At 39.1% G+C, this 23,374-nt stretch overlaps 1 protein-coding gene across 1 annotated transcript in view; it reads left to right on the top strand.

Moving 5' to 3' along the window:
- The window catches only part of hsf2 (heat shock transcription factor 2), a 28,256-nt gene that overhangs the window by 3,680 nt on the left and 1,202 nt on the right, over positions 1–23,374 (top strand). Inside the window, exons 3-11 of the mRNA XM_043684267.2 lie at positions 518–645; positions 2,193–2,317; positions 3,428–3,503; positions 6,160–6,221; positions 11,181–11,262; positions 11,359–11,480; positions 13,100–13,348; positions 14,228–14,333; positions 20,973–21,042. Of these exons, the coding sequence (XP_043540202.2) occupies positions 518–645; positions 2,193–2,317; positions 3,428–3,503; positions 6,160–6,221; positions 11,181–11,262; positions 11,359–11,480; positions 13,100–13,348; positions 14,228–14,333; positions 20,973–21,042 (1,020 nt within the window). The remainder of the gene's footprint in view (positions 1–517; positions 646–2,192; positions 2,318–3,427; positions 3,504–6,159; positions 6,222–11,180; positions 11,263–11,358; positions 11,481–13,099; positions 13,349–14,227; positions 14,334–20,972; positions 21,043–23,374) is intronic.

The following is a 23,374-nucleotide window of genomic DNA, read 5'->3' as shown; positions in this document are numbered from 1 at the left end:
TACTTTTAACATGGGGTTTGCAGCAGGCTGACAAGTTGACTTGCCATCAATTTTTTCATAAGAACAGTAAATGCAGTCCTTGTCAGTGATGCCTAAGTTTTGAATATCATTCAACCAATGAAGTAATATTTTGATGTTTTGTTAAAATCTGCAATTAATGTAGATTTTCAAAAGGTAATTGCATTTGTTACAAGTCTGATGAATTTTCCCAATACATTTTTCAATCCTAGAGTCTGCACTTTGTCCCAATTCAAGTAGCAAGAGAGTTTATTTGAGTCAGAGACTCTGAGCAAATTGTAATCCATCTTTAAACCTATTCTATTGTAGTAATGTTTCTATAATATGGTACATGGTTTGATTTTTTTTTCTTGTGATCTGAATGTGAATTTTTGGTGAGTAAGCTTTGAATCTGCCCCTTCTATTAATTTGTAACTCTTGATTAAATTGACTTGTCTTTTTTGTTGCCTTTGCCATTCCACAGAACCTAAAGTTGAAGTAACTCTTGATTGCATTACAGATGGCTTTCGTAAAGTACTGAATGTTGATGCAGGTATAGTCAAACAGGAGCGTGATGGCCCTGTGGAATTTCAACATCCTTATTTCAAGCAAGGCCAAGATGAATTATTGGAAAACATAAAAAGAAAGGTAAGTTGCAATGGGCTTCAGATAAAATAATTATTTTACATTTCTTCCATGCCTTGTCTTGTTCATTTTAATTTATTACATGCTTGACTCATGTTTGCTGACTTCTTGTGTTCCTTTCGGGAACTTGTGCTATTCAACCATTTAAGAAACAAGTATTGGTAGCAGAAGGTTAGGGATAAAAATAGAAAGTAATGATTTTTAAAGTACAAGGGATACAGTACCTTATGTGAACTCCTACTTTAATGTCTACTCTGAAAAGATGAAAGTATCTGTTATGGGTCGGCCACCCTCTTTATGTGCCTTAACCAAAATATATTATTGTAATTGACTGTTGATTACTGAAGAGGGTCAATCTTTTAATTAGATACCTGAAAATTTAAAGACTACCAAATAAAATGTTTTCCTTTAAAACATAAATTATGAGTTCAGATTTATGCCTATGGCCTATTGAAATCTGAGTATGCATGTATGATTCCTACTTAACCATTCCTTTCAAAAGTGAGTTTTTTGGATAAGTTGTACAATGGTACTAACTTTTAGGTTATTGTAATTCATTTTGCACTGCAGGATTTAGTACAGATGGGTTGTTAAACACCGTTTCATCATTAAACCTGTTCCTGTTGTAGTAATGATTTGATAGAATGAAAAATGGTTTTGATTTATTCTTTGTGATCTGAATGGGAAGTTTCAAGTATTTGGTTTCTATCCCAACCTTCCAACGCATTGATTTGCTGTACTGACACTGACATGGATTACCACGCATACTCCTCTTAAGCCTCTGCTGTTACTTAGCTGGGACTGCAACTGCCTTGTTCTAATGCTACATATCTAGTTGTATCCAGGGAATCACCTGCAGTAGCTTTCCTTTCTCATCCTGCACTGTTATCGCTACTGTTTCCAGAACTATCCTTCACTTCCATCCAGTTTCTCATCTCATTTTACAATCTGGGTGACCTCCCCTTTTCTGCACTCTGCACACTTTTTTAGGTCACTTAAAAAATGATGCAGTATCCAAATTACACCAAGTCCCATTTGCCAGTCACACCTGTGACTGATTTACAGTAACCTGTTGATATTTAAACGTCAATTCCTTATCTTCAATTCCTTCAGTGATCTCACTGTGCTCAATCTCTATAGTGTAATCCAAGAGGGCGGTACAGTGGCTCAGTGGTTAGCACTGCTGCCTCACAGCACCAGGGTCCCAGGTTCAATTCCAGCCTCCAGCGACTGTCTATTTGGAGTTTGCACGTTCTCCCTGTGTCTGTGTGGGTGCTCTGGTTTCCTCCCGCAGTCCAAAGATGTGCAGAGCAGGTGAATTGGCCATGCTAAATTGCCCATTATGATAGAGGGAAATGGGACTGGGTGGGTCACTCTCCGGAGGGTCTGTGTGAACTTGTTGGGCCGAAGGGTCTGTTTCCGCACTGTAGGGAATCTAATCTAAGTTTTAAAACCCTGCAACCTTCTTAGACGTGTGCTTTTTAATTTTGGTCTCTTGAGCATCTGTAGTTATGTTTAATCAGCTTATTTAACTATTTGCATTATCATAGGTATCTTCGATTAAGCCAGAAGAAGCTAAAATGCAGCAAGAAGGCTTAACTGCAATTTTATCCAGTGTTCAGGAACTACAAGGAAAACAAGAAAATCTTGATTCAAGATTGACTTCCTTGAAATGGTATTGCAATAATCTCTTTTTTTGTATCTGCATTCCTGACAAAAAAGCAGCTTGTCGTATCTCGACAATCAAAATTAGGAGATAATTTGTTTTTGTTACTAGGCTTGGATTGTTTGGGTCACTTGGCTATTGCAAATACAAGAATTAAATGAGAATTGGGGCTCCTTACAAATGTGAACATTTCTCTAGATGCCTTTGCTGACTCTTGGACACCATGTAAATGTTTTCATAATTGTCTGATAGATAAAATAAAAATAAAATTGCTTCAACATATCCATTTCACTAGTTGAGCTCTCTCTGGATTTGCAATGAGGAGATGCATCTGCAGGGTTTGCTTCATAATCTTGCAATTGACAATCTCATCTCCATAATAGAATCCATTTGTTGTTACCAGTTTCCCAATCAGTAAGTTACATTGTCTCATGATTCCAAACGACTCAGTGAATTAAATAAATAGTTAAGAGGGTCTCTGGTATGATCCCTAGCCTTGAGTTAGTCATTCTCAGCCAGACTGACAGCATACCATTCAAAATAGTGTGTTTGGATAAAACTCTCCATCCTTGCATTTAAAAGATTCTGGTAGGAATTATGCATCTGAGCAATGGTAAACAGGTTGACTATCCACTATGGTAAAACGAAGTGCCACACACATTGTCAATATTTGGAGAAGGATCATTGTTTGGATGATATACTGAAGGATGACTAGTGCTTAAAGGGTATTATGCCTTTCAGAGGTAAAATAATAATTCATTGTGAGGCTGGCTAATGAAATCTGAAGTTATAAAGTTGTGATATGGAAGCTTTAAATGGATAACAAAATAAATAATATAAAATATATAAAATGCCCAACAGTAGCTTGGAGCATCTGGCAGCATTTTCAGCATTTGAGTTTGGTGAAAATTCATAGACTTGTACAGAGGTGCTGGTATGCATGTGTATTGCCTCCCTGCTATCTTCTATATTGCTTGCCCACTGCCCCATCTCACCAACACCAACCAGTGGGCTGCAGCAAGTAGTGGCACTCTGTGCATATTTGATTTTCAGTCTGCAACTATTAAAGTGACATCAGTAATACAGTACAATTTTATTTTTATTTTTGTGTGCCAACAGGGAAAATGAAACACTTTGGAGAGAGATTGCAGACCTTAGACAAAAACATGCACAGCAGCAGCAAGTAATTCGACAGGTAAGGCTTTTCTTTGTTTACTCAACTTTCACATGCAATTTGGACATCTAGCAGCACAAAAACATCCTTGGCAAATATTGATTTTTGTGCAGCCAGCTAAAGTCTTCTACTTTACCTATAAATACCTGTCAAACAAAGCTTACTTGCATGGCACCTTTAACATGATCTTTAAAAAATCAGTGATTCTGGAAGCAGATTGAGAATTGCTAACTGGGAGCTGGGTTCAAATTTTATCATCGCAGATGGTAGAAATGAGAGCCTAATGATGACAGTGGATCCATTGTCAATTGTTGGGGTGACAAAACATCTGGCTCGTTAATGCCCTTTAGGAAAGGATACTGACCTGGCGTTCATGAAACTCCAGACCCATAGCAAGTGGTTTACTCTTAACTGCGCTCTGGGCGATTAGGGAAGGGCAATAAATACTATCCTAGACAGCGACACCCTCATTCTATGACAAAATTACTCTGGTATTGTGCAACCTAAAAGGTTCATTGATTAGAAGGTTGAGTTCTTGACCCAAAAATGATTTTACTGTTGTGTGCTAGAAAATGAAGCAAGGTTTACCCATGGTGTTATATTACTCACTTATATTCGTTACCACTATTGAGGTCTGTCTTACTGCCAACCTGTGATCTCTAATTCCGTTTTTCTGATATTATTTCCTGAATGGGCTATGATAGCTCCTGTTTAAACTTTAGTTCCCTAATCACTGAGTGATTACATTTCCCTCCTTGGTTGTTATCTCAGTATATATTTGGATGGGTTCAATCTCAGTGCCATTCTTGATCCTGAACTGAAACTTCAACACCTCTTCTCCCATCATAAGTTCCACCTGGTTCTAATTACTTTTGCCAATTCCATCTCCGCTTCAGCTTTTATATTTCCTGACTCATCTATTCCAATGTCTGCTTGACTGATATTCTAACTTCAAATCAAAAGGTGTGGCACTGGAAAAGCACAGCAGATCAGGCAGCATCTGAGAAGCAGGAGAGTCGACGTTTTGGCCTAAGCCATCATCAGGAATGTCCTGATGAAGGGCTTATGCCTGAAATGTCAACTCTCCTGTTCCTCGGATGCTGCCTGACCTGCTGTGCTCCAGCGTCACACTTTTCAACTCTGACTCTCCAGCATCTGCAGTTCTCACTTTCTCCTGATATTCCAGCTTGTATAAACTTGAGCTGATAGAAAGCACTATTGTCCACACCCATGTATTTGATTTACGTTTGCGCCCAGTCCATCCTGTGTGTCATCGCTCAAACCTAACATGGCTAATGTCCTCCAGCTTTATAATCCTCCAATCTGTGTTCCTTCACTCTGCAAATGCCCCACTCCTGTGACTTACTATTAGTATCTTTAGCCTTCCTGATCCTTTAAGACCTTTTTAAAAAAAACTATTTGATTAAGCTTTAGTCATGCTTGTCTTTGATTTGGTGTCAATTTTCATCTAATTGTTGTTTAACAGCTTGGCATACTTTAAATGTAGTATATTAAAAATATGTGCACACAAGCATAAAGAAGTTGAAAAAAAAGTGTTAATAATTAAAAAAACAAAATTTATGAACATTATAATTGATGTGATTTGACTGCTTGCAGATAGTCTGTAACCAGTAAAGGTACTTTTCCATAGACTGATCTTGCAGAATCTCTTACTGTAGCAGTGATTGTTGATTTGCTGGGCAGTGAGATGCCAAGAGTGGATTCAATTCCATCAACGGTTTGAGGTTACCATGAAGGACTTTGCTTCTCAACCTCTCCCCTTGCTTGAGGTCTGGTGGCCCTCAGGTTAAATCACCACCAGTCGCTTCTCTCTAATAAGAGAACAGCCCCTATGGTCTGGTTAGACTATGGCAACACAACATGGAGGTGTAGCAGTGCAGTTGGCCAGCATTTCAGGAAAATGTAGGATTTAATCTGGATACCAGGTTTCCTGGAATTTGTGACTAAAGACAGGCTTAGCTGAGTCTGCTGTTATGTTGAGCCAGAGTCTTGTAGACAGTGAGGTTAATAGTTGACAAAAGCTTTTCCTAGCCTAAGCAAGACAGACCAGAATTTAAAATTAAACTGTTTCCAGAAACCAGAAATTTTGGTCATTTAATGGGCTTCCTGGATCACTTTTATTTATTGGATAGTTTCTAAGCTTCTGGTCTTGCCTGCTGTTTGTTGACATGAGAAAAATTTATTTCTTTAACACTACTTGAGGCATAATGAATTTAAATAACCCCCTCCTCATTCATGCAGTGCTAACTGAGGACTGGTCTTGTCTATTGGTCTCTTTCTGTTTGGAGTGCAAGATGTGTAAAGATGTAGCATTCAGGAGAATGTAAACTCGGTCCTGGTTATTGCTGATGAGAACTTTCTGGAAATTGTCAACTGACATACTTTAATTGACAGCAGCCTTGTTTTAGTCCAGCAAAGCTCATGTTAAAATCTTAAAACGAAAAGCTTTAAAATCAATTTATGACGTCTCATGCCTTTTAAATATGACAAATAAGTACTGAAAACATAATTGATTTTGGTAATTTTTAAAGTTTTATTTTCACTATAGTCCATTTCTTGATTTTATCTGATATGATTTTCTATTGGAACATGTTAATTTAATTTCATTCTTCATGTGGGTTTTTGGTTATAAATGGTTATGCTTCATATTTTTCAGATTATTAAATTTATTGTTAGTTTGGTCCAGAATAACCAAATCGTTACCTTGAAGCGGAAAAGGTATGCATTTTTAAAAAAAATGTTTAATATTTTTAGGATCTAGTTTTGCTCATTGCTTTACTTATTTCAGATTTCCTTATATGTACTAATTCAATTTGTAAGTATAATTTTAGCTGAAAGTAAATTGTAAACTATACTTTCCTTGGAATATGAGCTTTTAATTTTTCTGGCTTATTAAGAATTTGCTTCATCAGTCCTGTATCTGAGTTGGTGAATGATGGATTTATTTTTGTCTCAAATATACCCCAAGTGTTCAGTACATTATTTGGTACATTATGACATTGTTCTTAGTTTGTGAATTTCCTCAAGTACCCTATACAGTGTACGAATACATGCTCACAGCTACTTAAAAGTTATAACTTAAATATTGTAAGCACTCTAATAACTGCATTGTGAAACCTTATCAGACACATTACATTTCTTTAACTTTCCAGCTGTTACATTTGATCTGCCTTCTAACACTAAAATGAATTGATTTGCAGTTTTGCAATGGAGTAATTGTTTGTTAGACTCATAATCATGGGGCAAAAAAATTAGTGGGTGTCATCCATAGACTCCCAAACTGCAGTGGTAATGTTGGGAATGACATTGAACAGGAAATTAGAGATACATGTATTAAGGGAATATTGGTGATTATAGGTGATTTTAATCTACACTTGGTTTGGGCAAATGAAATTAGCCACAGTGCCAGAGAGGAGAAATTCCTGGACCGTATAAGGGATGTTATTCTTGACCAGTATGTGGAGGAACTGACTAAAGAGCAGGTTAGGTATTGTGTAATGAGAAGGGAATCATTGCCAATCAGGTTGTGTGAGACCCCTTGGGAATATGCAACCATAACATGATAGAATTTTTTTTATCAAGGTGGAGAGTGAGATAATTGATTCAGAGATGAGGGTGTTGAATCTTAATAAAGGAAACTGTGAATATATGAGGTGTGTGTTGGCCTTGATAGACTGGGGAGAGTTACTTAAAGGGTTGACATTGGATAGGTAATAGGAACACTCAAGGAACACATGGGGGAACTGCGACTGTTTATTCCTGTCTGGCACAAAAGCAAAATGGGTAAGAGGGCCAATCTGTGGCATGCAAAGGAAAGTAGAGATTGACTGAGAAGAATAGGTCTGAGGATTGGGACCAAGGGATTGATTAAGAAGGTGAGAATACAGTATGAAAGTAAGCTTGCAAGGAACATAAAGACTGACACTAAAAGTTTCTATAGGTATGTGAAGAGAAAGAGATTGGTGAAGATAAATGTAGGTCCCCTACAGACAGAAATAGGAGAATGTATAATAGACGAAAAAATGGTTGAGCAAAAGAGGATACAAATCAGATACCAGAAATGTTGGAGAATGCAAGGTTTAGTGAGAGGGATGAACTGGGGGAGATCAATATTAGTAGAGAAATGGAGCTTGGAAAATTTAGGGCTTTAAAGATGGATAACTCCCCAGGCCCTGATAATCTACATCCCGGAATACTTAAGGAAGTGGCTCGAGAAATAGCGGTTACTTTGCTGGTCATCTTCCAGGATTCTATCGACTCTGGTTCAGTCCCTGCAGATTGGAGGGTAGTTACTGTTAATCAAATATTCTAAAAGAGAGGTAGAGAGAAACCAGGGAATTATAGACCAGTAAGCCTAACATTGGTAGTGGGGAAAACTCTCAAATCCATTATCAAGGACATAATGGGGGAGCGGGGAGCATTAAGAAAGTAGTGGCAGGATCAGACAGAGTCAGCATGGATTTGTGAAGGGGAAATCATGTTTGACATCTGTTGGAATTCTATGAAGATGTAACTAGTGGAATTTACAAGGGGGAGCCAATCAATGTGGTATATTTGGTTTTTCAGAAAGTATTTGACACAGTCCCGCATGAGAGATTATTGTGCAAGATTAAAGTGCCTGAGATTGAGGCAAGTGTATTGAATGAATAAAAACTGGTTGAGAGGAAACAAAGACTAGGAATTAATGGATCCTTTTCAAATTGGTAGGCAGTAACTAGTGGGGTGCCACAGGCATTGGTGCTGGGACCCCAGCTATTCACTGTATGCATTAATGGTTTGGATGAGGGAACAAAATATAACATCTCAAAGTTTGTAGATGATACCAAGTTGTGTGGGAGTGTGACAAGTATGCAGAGGTCCTACAGCATGACCTGGACAATTTGGATGAGTGGGAAAATCAATGGCAAATGCAGTATAACTGGATAAATGTGAAGTCATTCACTTTGGAAGCAAAAACAAATCAGGCAGATTATTACCTGAATAACTGTAAATTGGGAGGGGGTATGTGCAGTGGGACCTGGTTGTCCTTTACACCATTCGCTGAAGGTAAGCATGTAGGTGCGGCAGGCGATTAAGAAGGCAAATGATATGTTGGCCTTCATTGTGAGAGGTTTCAAGTACAGAAGTAGGGATGGTCTGTGGCAGTTATACAGGGCTTTAGTGAGGCCACGCCTAGAATATTGTCTGCAGTTTTGGTCTTTTTGGAGGAAGGATGTTCTTGCTCTTGAGGAAGTACAGCAAAGGTTTACCAGGCTGATTTCTGGGATATTGGGACTGATGTATGAGGAGAGATTGACTAGGTTAGGATTGTTTTCCCTGGTGTTCAGACAAGTGAGGGGGATCTCCTAGAGACTTAAAATTCTAACCAGACTAGACAGGATGGATGCAAGGAGGGTGTTCCCTATGGGGGTGCATCCGGAACCTAGGGTCACAGTCTTGAGTATTCGGAGTTGACCATTTAGAATGGAACTAGGAGACATTTCTTCACCCAAAGAGTGGGGAGCCTTTAGAATTCGCTACCACAGGAAATGGTTGATGCCAAGATACTGAATGTATTTAAGAGGCGGTTGGATGTAGCACTTGGGGGCAAATGGGATCAAAGGTTATCGGGAGAAAGCAGGATCATGCTATTGAGTTGGACAATCATCTGTCATCATGATGAATGGCAGAGCAGGTTTAAAGAGGCGTGTGGCCTCCTCCTGCCCCTATCTTCTATGTTTCTACTTTTTAATTGTTTGACTTTAACGTCGGTCATAAATATTGAAGTTTGCCAATATAAAATATATGTGTAAACAATGTTGAATTACTTTAGTAAACAAATGCGAGAGAAAGTTATTGAAACTGGTTTCCAGCTTCATCTTTAAATATTTCTTAAGCTTTGAATTTGAAAAAGCTGATACTGATTCTAATTAGAACATATTATAAATTTTAGCACATTTTTTAGAAATCTTATCAACTATTTATTGCTATTAATAAACTGTTTTGCAAAATAATAGCCATTGTTTAAAATCCTAGAACGAGAAGTAAACAGATCTTACAGTGCACAATTGTCTACCATCAGTTGTTTTAATCTGAAATATTATATACCACCTTCAATTTGTCAACTTTGGGACTGATTTTTCTGAACTTCTCTGTAATGATATTTGTAGGGTTATCTTTGGTCGCTGTTGCACTGCAGACTTTGACTTCAGGCTAAAAATTCTAATGCAATAAATGGCCAGCAGATCCTGGGTTGACACGGTGGCTCAGTGGTTAGCACTGTTGCCTCTCAGCACCAGTGACTCAGGCTTGATTTCTGCCTCTAGTGACTGTGTGGAGTTTGCACATTCTCCCCGTGTCTGCGTGGGTTTCCTCCCACAGTTCAAAAATGGTCATGCTAAATTGCCCGCAGTGTAAGATGCATTAGTCAGAGAGAAATGGGTCTGGGTGGGTTACGCTTCGAGGGTTGGTGTGGACTTGTTGGACCAAAGGGCTTGTTTCCACACTGTAGGGATTCCAATCTAATCTGATCCTTGTACTGTTAGTAGCATTGTTTTGGATTCCATGGAACCATGTAAGATTTTTCATTTTTGAATGTTTGCATGGATATTGTTACAAAAAAGATTGGGGAATATGTAGTGTAAAATAATGAGGGTTGCGAGCAAATTCTGTAGCTTCCAGGCAATCAAATCAATTATTTGGGCACTTAAGATGTTATGTACTAAAATATTATTGTTGTGCAAAATGTTAAATTATTTATGAAATTAACTAATGAAGGAATTCTGTTATGCAGTACTTATAGAGTCATAGAGATGAACAGCACGGAAACAGACCCTTTGGTCCAACACGTCCATGCCAACCAGGTATCCCAACCCAATCTAGTCCTACCTGCCAGCACCTGGCCCATATCCCTCCAAACCCTTCCTATTCATATACACAGCCAGGTGCCTTTTAAATGTTGCAATTGTACTAGCCAACACTTCCTCCGGCAGTTCATTCCATACACATACCACCCTCTGAGTGAAAAGGTTGTCCCTTGGGTCTCTTTTATATCTTTTCCCTCTCACCCTAAACCTATCGCCTCTCGTTCTGAATTCCCCCACCCCAGGAAAAAGACTTTATCTATTTATCCTATCCTTGATTTTGTAAACCTCTACAAGGTCACCCCTCAGCCTCTGACACTCCAGGGAAAACAGTCCCAGCATATTAAACCTCTTCGTATAGTTCAAGTCCTCCAACCCTGGCAATATGCTTTTAAATCTTTTCTGAACCCTTTCAAGTTTCACAATATCTTTCCGATAGGAAGGAGACCAGAATTGCACGCAATATTCCAAACGTGGCCTAACTAATGTCCTGTACAGCTGCAACATTACCTCCCAATTCCTGTACTTGAGAATAGGATGACTCCAAGTTACCACTTAAGTACCTCAAATATATTCACATTGACAAAATAGTTGAATAAAATCATATTCTATTAATAAAACATAATATATTCACTGGGTAGTAGTCAATGTAGACCAATGCAACCTTTTTCTTTGCGGTTGTGAATAATAATAAACTAATCAGGATGCACAAATTATTTAACCCAGTTAGCTGACTTTGACAGTAAGAGATACAATTGTAGTTTAGTTGCATGTACTGTCTTGATTCATCTTGAGTTGTATCGATACTTAACTTATTTTTATTTTTTGTTCCTAGGCCAATCATGATTAATACTACTGGACCTTCTAAGCCAAAATATTTTCATCATATAGTAAAAGAGCCAGATGACTCAACCCATGTAATTAAAAACCACCTTGTACTTTTGTATTCTTTTATTAGAAAGTTGAAGTGAACTTGAAAATAATTTAATAATACATATCCTTTTTTCTGGTAGGTATCTGTACATGGACCAAATGGTGTGAAGCAGTGTGTCAGAACAGTAGATGACATTGTTATTTGTGACATCACGGACACACAAAAAGGAAAAAATGAAGAATCTACATTTACTGTTAATGAGTACGAATTTAATTCCTATCCTTGATTTGATTTTGCTTGTGCACTTCATTTACCAAGTTATAGCATTCAGTTATAGTAAAGAAAAGATATAAATTGAAAATGTCATGTTATTGCAACCTTACTCATGAATATTACCCTTCAGAAAAGAACAGCTGCTATTGGTATACCCATGCTTAACTAGTACATTGAGGTTCTTGTTTTGACCAACTATCTTTATGTTTACTTCCGAGCTCTGTCGAATATAATTTTTATTTTGGGCTTCTGTACAACAGACTTAATTATCATCTAGCTTTATTTTTAACAATAATTTGCCTAAGTTACATGATTACCAACGGTTGCTCGATAGCTCTTTATCTACATTATAAAGCTGAGAGTTCATGACTTCAGCAGACATTCTCTTTAAAACATCGTGGATTAATACCTGTTCCAAGATCCCTGCACTCTGATAATTCTGTGATACTACATTGAAAGTTCCCTTCTGCAGAGGTGTAATTAACCTGGAGCTACATCTGTCTATTCAAGTGGATATAAAAGAATCATATAGCTCTACAAGCTACGTCAGGAGCATACTAATAAAAAATTAAGCAGGTTCTCAGCAAGGTTGCTAAGTGGTTAGCACTGTTGTCTCAGTGTCAGGGACCCAGGTTCGATTCCACCCTCTAGTGACTGTGGAGTTTGCAACGTTCTTCCCGTCTTTGTGTGGTTTTCCTCCAAATGCTTTGGTTTCCTCTCACAGTCTAAAGATATGCAGGTTAGATTGAACGGCTATGCTAAGTTGCCCATAGTGTCCAGGTAAGCTATGAAGAATGTAGGGATAAGGTGGGGAGGTGGGCCTGGGTGGGATGCTCTTTGGCGGGTCGGTGGGGACTTGATTGGCTGAATGACATGCTTCTACACTGTAGGGTTTCTCAGATTCAATGAATTATTTGTGATTCCAGCAGAGGAGTTGAAATTTTAATTAGTTCAAGCTCTACAAAGTAAGAAATTGAAAAGAATGTGTGTCCTTGGAAAGGAATTGGACTGTCCTGCTAGAGTTACTTGTTCTTAGAATTGTAGCAAAGTTTGACAGGCATTTACTGATTGTGATACAAAGCTGCTGTTTTTTTTTTAATATGAGTGCTTGGGTTATTTCTGGTGTGTGTTTAAAAGTCCCTAAATCTTTGTTAGAAGGCAATAGAGTGGGTTCTTGTTTATCTTCATTTTTGTTCATAAAACTTAGTTTATTGTTAAAATAAAGACTGAAACATTGCTGGCTTATGTTTTGGTAAATGTTCACTGGTTTTTTAAAAAAAAACTCATTTATGAATTGAGCCAAATTCCTGCAGAGGATATAAGATGTCTGGTTCTGACACCAACTGGACATTACCCAATAACAATTAGGACCACTAGATCATAATACTTGCACAAACTTCATGGTTAACCAAAAGAATCACTTTCAGGTTGATTCATGTGTTATTCAGATTAGCTTTTTTTTTGAAAATTTGAGTGTAATATGTTGTGGGCATTGTTTGTTAACTTTAATTTTAGTTTGTAGCTTTTCACACAGTCAAAGAAAAGTAATAATATTAAAGAAGTGTTCCCTGTACCATCTGTAAATTCAAAATTCCTTGTTCTTTTAGTGAACTGTCCAAAGTCGCAGAACAGGACAATTCTTTATGCGAAGAGACTACTAAATGTCAGGAACAACTTTCCTCATCAGAGATAATGGATGTGTGTAGTACTGATCATGTTATGAACACTATGATAACCGACAATGTTGAAACAACAAACACTGAATCATCAATCAGTTCTGAAGATCCTATTTCAATGATGGACTCCATTTTGAATGAGAATGCAGTTATTTCGCAGAACATAAACCTTCTTGGCAAGTGAGTAAATTTGGGGAATATTGTGATGGTATATTTTGATATATTACAAGCTCCCCAATATCTTGCGTTTTATTTCCTTTATTCAGTGTAATTGGATGTAGATCTTTGTGATAACTGTATTTTCCTGCTCAACTATACTAATTCATTCATGATATAGTGTTTTGAGATGACCTACATTCGTATGGAAATTTATGTTCTTTCTGTGCAATATATTAGCAGCCAGAACCACTATAGCTCAGACTCTGGATCTACACCAAACGTTTTATTAACCGACTTCTATGGGACTAGGAGTGTGCCAGTTGATCAAATATTCCAGTTGATGAAGAGGTTCACATAACCAATCCAAAAACACACACTAAGTAATAGAAGTTTAATGAAAGGGGTATATGCATCACTCTTATACTTTTATTTACAGCATAAATCACATAAATAATATTGTAACTTTGCCTTAAATAAAACTTACAGGCAGAGAGTCTCACTGGCACCCTAAACTGATTACTGTAACATCACAGAGGGTATGATAATGCAGTAAGCTTCAGGTAATTGAGGTATATATTTTTTGCCAGTTTAGCAAGAGTGCTGGTAAAAACAAAGTTTGCTATAGTTTGAAAGAATGTTAATGTTAAGATCAATGTTGATTTCAAAAAACACCAGATTAATTTTTATGTATTTTACTTAATAAAAACTTCAGCATATTACATGAATTTGAGCTTATTGGTAGATCAGAATGTTTAATGAGTACATGTATGCATTATCTACATAATTTACTGTTAAGCCATTTTAGTTACAATTAACATCAAATCAATGAATCAGTTCTTGCTTCAAAGCTTGATTTTCAGTCAGTAGAAGATTTATGCTTATTAAATTTTGATCTTGCAGGATAGAACTTATGGATTATTTGGACAGTATTGACTGTAGTTTAGAAGATTTTCAGGCAACATTATCAGGAAAGCAGTTCAATATTGACCCGGATGTTCTGTCAGATGTAAGTACCCATCATATAGTTGATTGGATTTTATCTCAAAGTTGAATTCTAAACTGTTCTTTCATCTTCCTTAGTAAAGGTTGCTCTATAAGCTAAAACTATGCAATCATCGATTTGTTACAGATCTGAAGGGGGCTGTTCGGCCCAACTTATCCATGATGGCTGTCCAAATGAACAATTCACTTAATACCATTCTCCAGTTCTTCTCCCTGTAACCCTGCAGATTCTTCCTTTTCAGATAACAGTCTAATTCCCTTTTGAATCAAGTTCAAAACATTTATCTTTCTTTTGGCCCATTATTCAGAAGCACTGTCACTTAGCTCCTATACAAACATTAAACAAATGCACTTCACTTAGAAATACTTCATGAGGAAGAATGGTATTTTGCCATATCTTACAGAGATATGGAGTAGTAATCTTGTTTCATAAAGTCTTTACTATACTGAAAACCAATTTTACATCACGCTAATTTGCTAACTTCATACATTATGATGCTTTCTGGTTGTTTATTGGGTCTCACTCAAAAATCAATAGGTAAGATTTCAATCTGTTCTTGGTCAAACATTCTTCAGTACTAGATGGACAGGGATTCATAGTGTTCATCGTTTTATGATCCTAATTGATATCACTGGGCAAGTCTAGTTTGACAGAATTTTAAAAATATAATGAGATGGTATCACACTGAAATGAAAGAAAACAGTGCTGTGGATTGGTTTTAACAATAAACAGAAGCTTATTAGACAAAAATGAAAATAAAACAGAAAAAGGCAAACTCTTTACATTTAATCAACTCTCATATGAACAACAAACTGAAAGTAGACCATTCTGCCCGTCAGGAATGCTCCTCATTCAATACAATCATGGCTGATCTGATTTTGACCTGATCTCTGCTTTCTTTCATACCCCGATATTATTTCAGCACCTTAGTAATCAAGAATTTATCTACCTCTGCCTAGAAATTGTTTTAAGAATCTGCATCCAATACCTTTTTGAGCAAGGGTATTCCAAAGGCTCAACCTTTTGAGAGAGAATTGTTTTACTCATATCTGTCTTAAATAGTTGAGCCCTTTTTTAAACTCGCTCCTAGTTCTAGATTCTCCCACAAGAGAAAATATCCCTTCCACATCCACCCAGTCAAACCCTTTTTTGGACCTTATGTTTCACTTAAGTGGCCCTTGGTTATTTAAAACTTCAGAGATTGTAGGCTTAGTCCATTTAACCTTTCCTGATGAGACAGTCTGCTTATTTCAGGTACCACTGTATTAAACCTCTGAATTACGTCCAAGGCATTGACAGTATTCCAGACATTGTCTCATCAATGCCCTGTATAACTGAAGAGGAGAAAGTGAGGTCTGCAGATGCTGGAGATCAAAGTTGAAACTTTATTGCTGGAACAGCACAGCAGGTCAGGCAGCATCCAGGGAACAGGAGATTCGACGTTTCGGGCACAGGCCCTTCTTCAGGAATGAGCAGAGAGTGTTCAGCAGGAGAAGATAAAAGGTAGGGAGGAGGGACTTGGAGGAGGGGCGTTGGAAATGTGATAGGTGGAAAGAGGTCAAGGTGAGGGTGATAGGTCAGAGTAGGATGGAGGCGGAGAGGTCAAGAAGAAGACTGCAGGTCAGGAAGGCGGTGCCGGGGTGGAGGGATTCGGCTGAGACAAGGTGGGGGGAGGGGGGATGAAGAAACTGGTGAAGTCCAAGTTCATCCCCTGTGGTTGGAGGGTTCCCAGTCGGAAGATAAGACGCTCCTCCTCCGACCGTCGGGTTGTTGTGGTTTGGCGGTGGATGAGTCCAATGACCTGCATATCCTCGGTGGAGTGGGAGGGGGAGTTGAAATGCTGTGCTACAGGGTGGTTGGGTTGGTTCGTCCGGGTGGTCCAGAGGTGATCTCTGAATCGCTCCGCAAGTAGGCGGCCTGTCTCCCCAATATAGAGGAGGCCACACCGGCTGCAGCGGATGCAGTAGATGATGTGGGTGGAGGTGCAGGTGAATCTGTGGCGGATATGGAAGTTTCCTTTGGGGCCTTGGAGAGAAGTGAGGGGGGAGGTGTGGGCGCAAGTGTTGCACCTCCTGCGGTTGCAAGGGAAGGTGCCGGGAGTGGAGGTTGGGTCGGTGGGGGGTGTGGATCTGACAAGGGAGTCGCGGAGGGAGTGGTCTCTACGGAAAGCTGATAGGGGAGGGGAGGGAAATATATCCTTGGTGCTGGGGTCTGTTTGGAGGTGGCGGAAGTGACGGCGGATGATGCGCTGTACATGGAGATTGGTGGGGTGGTAGGTGAGGACCAGTGGGGTTCTGTCCTGGTGGCGGTTGGAGGGGCGGGGCTCAAGGGCGGAGGAGCGGGAAGTGGAGGAGATGCGGTGGAGGGCACCGTCGACCACGTCGGGGGGGAAATTGCGGTCCTTGAAGAAGGAGGCCATCTGTGTTGTACGTATTTTGAACTGGTCCTCCTGGGAGCAGATGCGGCGGAGACTAAGGAATTGGGAGAATGGGATGGTGTTTTTACAGGGGGCAGGATGGGAGGAGGTGTAGTCCAGGTAGCTGTGGGAGTCGGTTGGTTTGTAGATGTCCGTGTTGATTCGGTCGCCTGAGATAGAAACAGAAAGGTCTAGGAAGGGGAGGGAGGAGTCCGAGACTGTCCAGGTGAATTTGAGGTCGGGGTGGAAGAGGGTATGTGGAACAATCCATCTTCCGCAACTACACTGGCCCCACCCCCCATCTTTTCCTTCGCTACATTGATGACTGTATCGGCGCTACCTCGTGCTCCCACGAGGAGGTTGAACAGTTCATCCACTACACTAACACCTTCCACCCCGACCTCAAATTCAGGAACCCTCCAACCACAGGGGATGAACTTGGACTTCACCAGTTTCTTCATCCCCCCTCCCCCCACCTTGTCTCAGCCGAATCCCTCCAGCCCGGCACCGCCTTCCTGACCTGCAGTCTTCTTCTTGACCTCTCCGCCTCCATCCTACTCCGACCTATCACCCTCACCTTGACCTCTTTCCACCTATCACATTTCCAACGCCCCTCCTCCAAGTCCCTCCTCCCTACCTTTTATCTTCTCCTGCTGAACACTCTCTGCTCATTCCTGAAGAAGGGCCTGTGCCCGAAACGTTGAATCTCCTGTTCCCTGGATGCTGCCTGACCTGCTGTGCTGTTCCAGCAATAAAGTTTCAACCTGTATAACTGAAACATAGCTTCCCTACTCTTGCATTTAATTCTCCTTACATTAAAACGTAACATCCAATAGCTTTCATGATTACTTGCTGAACATGCATACTAACCCTATTCAATTCATGTTCTAGCACAGCCAGATCTTTGCATCTCAGAACTTAGCAACCCATCACCATATGTTATGTTGCGTTTTTATTCTTTCAGCCCAAAATTTAAAGATAGGCATGGAAAGTTTCACAGTTTCCCACCTTATACTCTGTTTGCCAGATCTTTGCAAACTCACATAACATATTTATATACTCAGGCAACTCACATTCCTACCTATCTTTGTGTCATCGTCAAACGTGTTGCCATGCCTTTGGTCTGTCCATCATTTGGATAGCATTGTAAAGAGTTCAGTCTCTAGCATTAACACTCCTGGCACATCACTCATGACACACCTTTCAAGGCATTCTACCAATGTAAAAAGACCCATTTATTCTGATGTTTTGCTTCTTGTTAGTAAACCAGTCTTCTAACCAAGCCATAACATTGAACTTTTATTTCCTGCAATAACGTTTGATGTGGCACCTTATCAAATGTCTTCTGAAAATCTAAGAATAATGCATCCACATGTTCCCCTTTAACCACAACACAAACTACTACTTCAAAGATTATTTAAACATGATAAACTTATACACCAAACTATGTTGGATCTACTTGATCAACTTGAACTTATCCAAGTGTCCTGTTATAATGTTTCTAACAATAGCTTCTACTATTTTCCGTATGACAGATTGACATATTTCAAAACACATTGTATCTTGCCATCTCATGTTCCAGCATCATCACTTTATAGTATTCAAACACTAGGTAGAGTTCCCTTCTCTGTCACATCTATAGGTTTGACTTAACTGTTTCTTTCAATTCCTTCTCTTGAAAGTTTGATAGCCTCTTTGAGGACTGAACTTAGACTTTCTCAGCTTTATATAATTCCTTCACTGTTCTGACCAAAGACTTCAAGCTGAAACATTCAAACTAAAAATCCTGACACTGAGGTAACCTGTTTTATGCATTTGACTTCGACCAAGTCCTCTGCAAACTGAAAACAAAAGGTCTCCAAGTGATGGGTTTTATCCAGAGCAAAAAAAAATTCTAGATGAAAACAAATCAATGCTGTTAATATTTACTCTGTCCATTGATAAAATTCTCTCTTTGCAAACAAATTATCGTTACCATTCCAGGAACATAATCTCTCATGCTGGTTTTCAAAAAAAAAGGTTCCAAAAATAACGACATTATTGATTAAATCCCTTCATTCACACAGACCTAACCACTCGTGCCATCACTGTTTCCTTTAATTTTCTTATAGACTGTGCGTAACCCCGAGGTCCTGGTGTGGCAATGGCTTCTGGAACCAGAAGTCGATGCTGAGCATGGAACACCATGCATCTTAGAGGAAACTGCACACGACTAGATCAAAATCGAACCTCTCATACACCACACATATGCACCTTGAATCGCAATTTTATGTAAAAGTTAACATTAACTGGTAGAATATTTTAATGTACTAGACACTATCTCACTCACCATAAGGGCCGATGCTTGATTGTGTTAGGTAGGACATCATAGAATTAACTTATTCCTAAATGAAGGATGATTGATTTACTGAGTTGCATGAGATTGGGCTTTTCTTTTAACCTCATGAGACATCATATTAGGGCAGAGGTTCTGTACACAGGAGTGGACGATGTCTTAACTAGTACAATTTTCTATGGACCTGACTAATTCTGATGAGTTCAAGATTAAAAAATGTTCAACTTGTCTCTTTTTTAGCAATGTTTAAAATAGTTGATTTGTGAAAAGGTACTAAAAAAGGGAATGAACTAGTTATACTTAAGTATATCTCTTGCTGAAAACATTGTTTTATGAAAGATAAAATTCCTCATGACACATTGTACTTCTGTGTGTAGATATAAAGAGAGGGATTTAAGCTACGTAAAATGTTTGGTCATTGTGGGGTGAAAATATAATTTGCAAAAATTCTGCATTGTTGATCTAAAACAAATCATTCAGGAGATAATTCAAGTACATTGAAGCAACAAAGCATCTCAATTGCTACAAATATATAATAAACCCTCTAGTGTTTTATTAACATTTATAAAGCTCGTTGTAACTTTGTACATGATAATAAAATTCTACAAACAGTTGCAAAGGAAATATCCTAGAATGTGATGTTTATTCCTGAATCACCCTTCCCAATTTATGCATCAGATATCTGTTTATAGAATACTTTCTTGATTTCTCTTACCTTGCCACAAACCATCTGTAAACATTATTTATTTTTGGCTTTGTGATCAAATGATGACTTTGTGCTGAGCACTGAATATCATCTGTATGTCCTATGTATTAAAATTAAGCTAGAAATTGAACATAAAAATAAGGATGCTATGACCCAGTCATATAGAGCATTGGTGAGACAACATCTCATCCGAGGTGTTGTTTTAGTCTCCTTAATTAAGGAAGGATCTAATTAAGGAAGCCATTCGGAGAAAATTTACTAAATTGATACATGGAATGAAAGGGTGTCTTATATGGATAGGTTAAACAGTCTGAGCTTGTTACACCGGGGTTTAGAAAATTTTCCTCATGTCTGCAGGGGTTTATGCTAGGTGTTGTCGTTTCCTTCCACAGTCCAGAGATGTGTAGGGTTCGGTTGACTGACCATGCTAAATTGCCCACAGGATACAGGAATGTGCAGACTAGATTGATCAGCTGTGGGAAATGCAGGGTTACAGGGATAAGGTAGGAAGTTAGGTTGCTCATCGGAGGGTCGTTGTGGAATCTGTGCGCTGGATGGCTTGCTTCCATATTATAGTGGGAATAAAATTGAGAGGTGACTCTATTGAAGTGTAAAAGATCCAAATGGGATGTACAAGAGGAGTGTGGAAAGAACATTTCCACTCGGGACTGAGTCTGGAACATGAAGCCACCCTTTAAAATTAGGGATTGCCCTTTCATGACAGTGAGGAGGCAGAATGTTTTCAGGCTTTTACGACTTTGGAATTCTCTCCACTTCAAAGCAGTGGAAGAAGGATGATTGAGTATTTTGAAGACAGGTGAACAGTGTCTTGTTACACCAGGTAATCAGAAGTAATTTGAGATGTATGAGCGTATGGAATTCAAAGCACAAACTGATCTGTCTTGATCTTATCGAATGGTGAAACAGACTGGATGGACCGATGGTTTACTTCTCTGAATTTGTATATTTGCATGAGGTCTAGAGGGATATTGCTTCTAATTGTGTAAGGATCACGTTAAGAATTTTAAAAGCACTTTTAAGTTCTCTCTACTGAATGGAAGATAATCAGAAGGATGATAAACATAGATAAGCTGCGTTTCTAAACCATGTCAGATATATATAATTCATGAAACCAAAATTAGTTTGATATTATGTTCATATGCATATTTCTTTTCCTCATGCTAGGTATCGAGTGCTAAAGAAAATCGTAATGGAGCTGAATCCAAAGTGGATGAAAATAAATCTTCTGATACTGGTTAGTGCATATAGGCTTTGTTCTTTTCTGTTCATTTGGAAATTGGCAAATTAAATCCATTGTTCGCTGAGGAGCAGTAAGCAGAGGGTGATGCTTCAAGTGTTTTTCCAACTGGGGAGTCAGTGTTAGGGGCCTTGTTTTTGGTTGGTATAAATGAGTTTATATCAAAAGGTTTATATCTGAACTTTTAGTTCCATCTTGTCATGGGTCTGTTTCCATGCTGTACATCTCTATATCAACACTTTACCATGGTGTCTCCTTGCTGATTTTGATCAACTGACTCCTGCAAGAACTTTAAGGAGCATTATACAATGATCAACTATTTTGAAAAGGTGTACTTTTTGTTCTGATGTACTTTTGGTTCCTGATGAAGGGCTCCAGCCCGAAACATTGATTTTCCTGCTCCTCAGATGCTGCCTGACTTGCTGTGCTTTTCCAGCAAAACACTCAACTCTGATCACCAGCATCTGCAGACCTCGCTGTCTCCCTGTACTTTTTGTCAGTTCAATTGTGTTTTGAGCTAGCTTTGAGACAAATTGGCCTACATTGAATAAGATTATGGAGGTAAATGTGTGGCTCAAAGATTAGTATGGGAGAAGTAGGTTTCAATTCATGGACCACTTTCATGACTACTAGGTAAGAAAGAGTTGTTCAGTTGGGATGGAACATCTGAGCCATACCAGGGCCAGTGTCCTACTGAATCGTATTACTAGAGCTGTAGATAGAGCTTTAACTAATAAAGGATAATGTCAGTGAAGTGGTGAGTAGTGACATAATGAGAGGGACCCTGATGTGGAATCATTTTGGATGAAAATAAGGGATGAAGGCATGGGTGAGTGTCACCTATAGGTCCCCGAAGAGATGTCTCACTCTAGGATATGTAAGAAATTGACAGCTTGTGCACTTTGGAAGGAAGAATCAAAAGACACATTTAAATGAAGCAAGACACCAAAAAAAATCACCGAGGGATATGGGTGTTATACATAAAGCAGGAAGCAAGTGATTAAGACAACATGATGTTTAGGACTTTTAATTCTAGGCGTCGGAGTTTTAAAAATCTTAAACTAGAAGAGGACTCTTGAGGTGCTAATGTCCCTACCTCCTAGTGGGGTGATTGACAGTAGATTTGTCTTCATTGTGTTTGGAGTCTAGTGTTGCCTGCTGATCCATCGGATTCAAAAATATCACCACATACCTCAGGAGCAAGGAGCATAGGGGCTTGAATGCAGACATCCTGAGATACTACCATTGCACGACAAGAGACCTGGAAAGCTAACACTATGGTACATAGATATTTTCTAATCAACCAGCTGAGAGATGTTATTGAATGCATCTGGAGCAGATGGGACTTGAACCCTGAGTTCCTGGCTTAGAGGTAGAGACACTAGCACAGCACCTCAAGAGTCCTGTTCTAGCTTAGAAATTTTTAATCAGCCTGACCAAACTTGTTACAGCATACCTCTGGGCACACAAAAGGGCCCTCTCGTCTAGTTTAAGTCAGTTGTGTAGTAAGTAGCTACAGCTTTGTTTCTTGCTATGCCATTATTCAAGCACACGGCTATTGTCAGGAATTAAAGACCAGACTAGTTAGACAGCAGATTGATTTTCCTACAAGATATTGGTTAATCAGATGGATCAAAGAAAACCCTAAAGCTTTCTGTAGGGATAAAAGGAATAAAAGAATGACTAGAGTAAAATTAGGGCCAATCAAGGATAGTAGGGGGAAGTTGTGTATGACGTTAGAAATAGGGGAAGCGCTAAATGAATACTTTTCATCATATTCACACGAGAAGACAAGGGCGGCACGGTGGCACAGTGGTTAGCACTGCTGCCTCGCAGTGCCAGAGACCCGGGTTCAATTCCCGCCTCAGGCGACTGCACATTCTCCCCGTGTCTGCGTGGGTTTCCTCCGGGTGCTCCGGTTTCCTCCCACAGTCCAAAGATGTGCAGGTCAGGTGAATTGGCCATGTTAAATTGTCCGTAGTGTTAGGTAAGGGGTAAATGTAGGGGTATGGGTGGGTTGCGCTTCGGCGGGTCGGTGTGGACTTGTTGGGCCGAAGGGCCTGTTTCCACACTGTAGTAATCTAATCTAATTATACTACATTTAATTAATTATTTGAATGGAAGGTACTGCAGTGCACTTCATTTCAAATCCATGTCCATACTGATAAAGGAAAAGGCTGATTAGACTGGGGGTGTTTTTTCTGTTGCGTTGGAGGCTGAGGGGTGACCTTTATAGAGGTTTGTAAAATCATGAGGGGCATGGATAGGGTTAATACATAAGGTCATTTCCCTGGGGTGGGGGAGTCTCTAACTAGAGGGCATAGGTTTA

Source organism: Chiloscyllium plagiosum, unplaced genomic scaffold (assembly GCF_037043375.1).
Source record: "Chiloscyllium plagiosum isolate Xiang-an unplaced genomic scaffold, Cpla_swu_hap1 HiC_scaffold_3, whole genome shotgun sequence".
Lineage (NCBI taxonomy): Eukaryota > Metazoa > Chordata > Chondrichthyes > Orectolobiformes > Hemiscylliidae > Chiloscyllium > Chiloscyllium plagiosum.
Note: the sequence above shows the minus strand (reverse complement) of the source record. Positions and strands in the feature narration are given on the sequence as shown.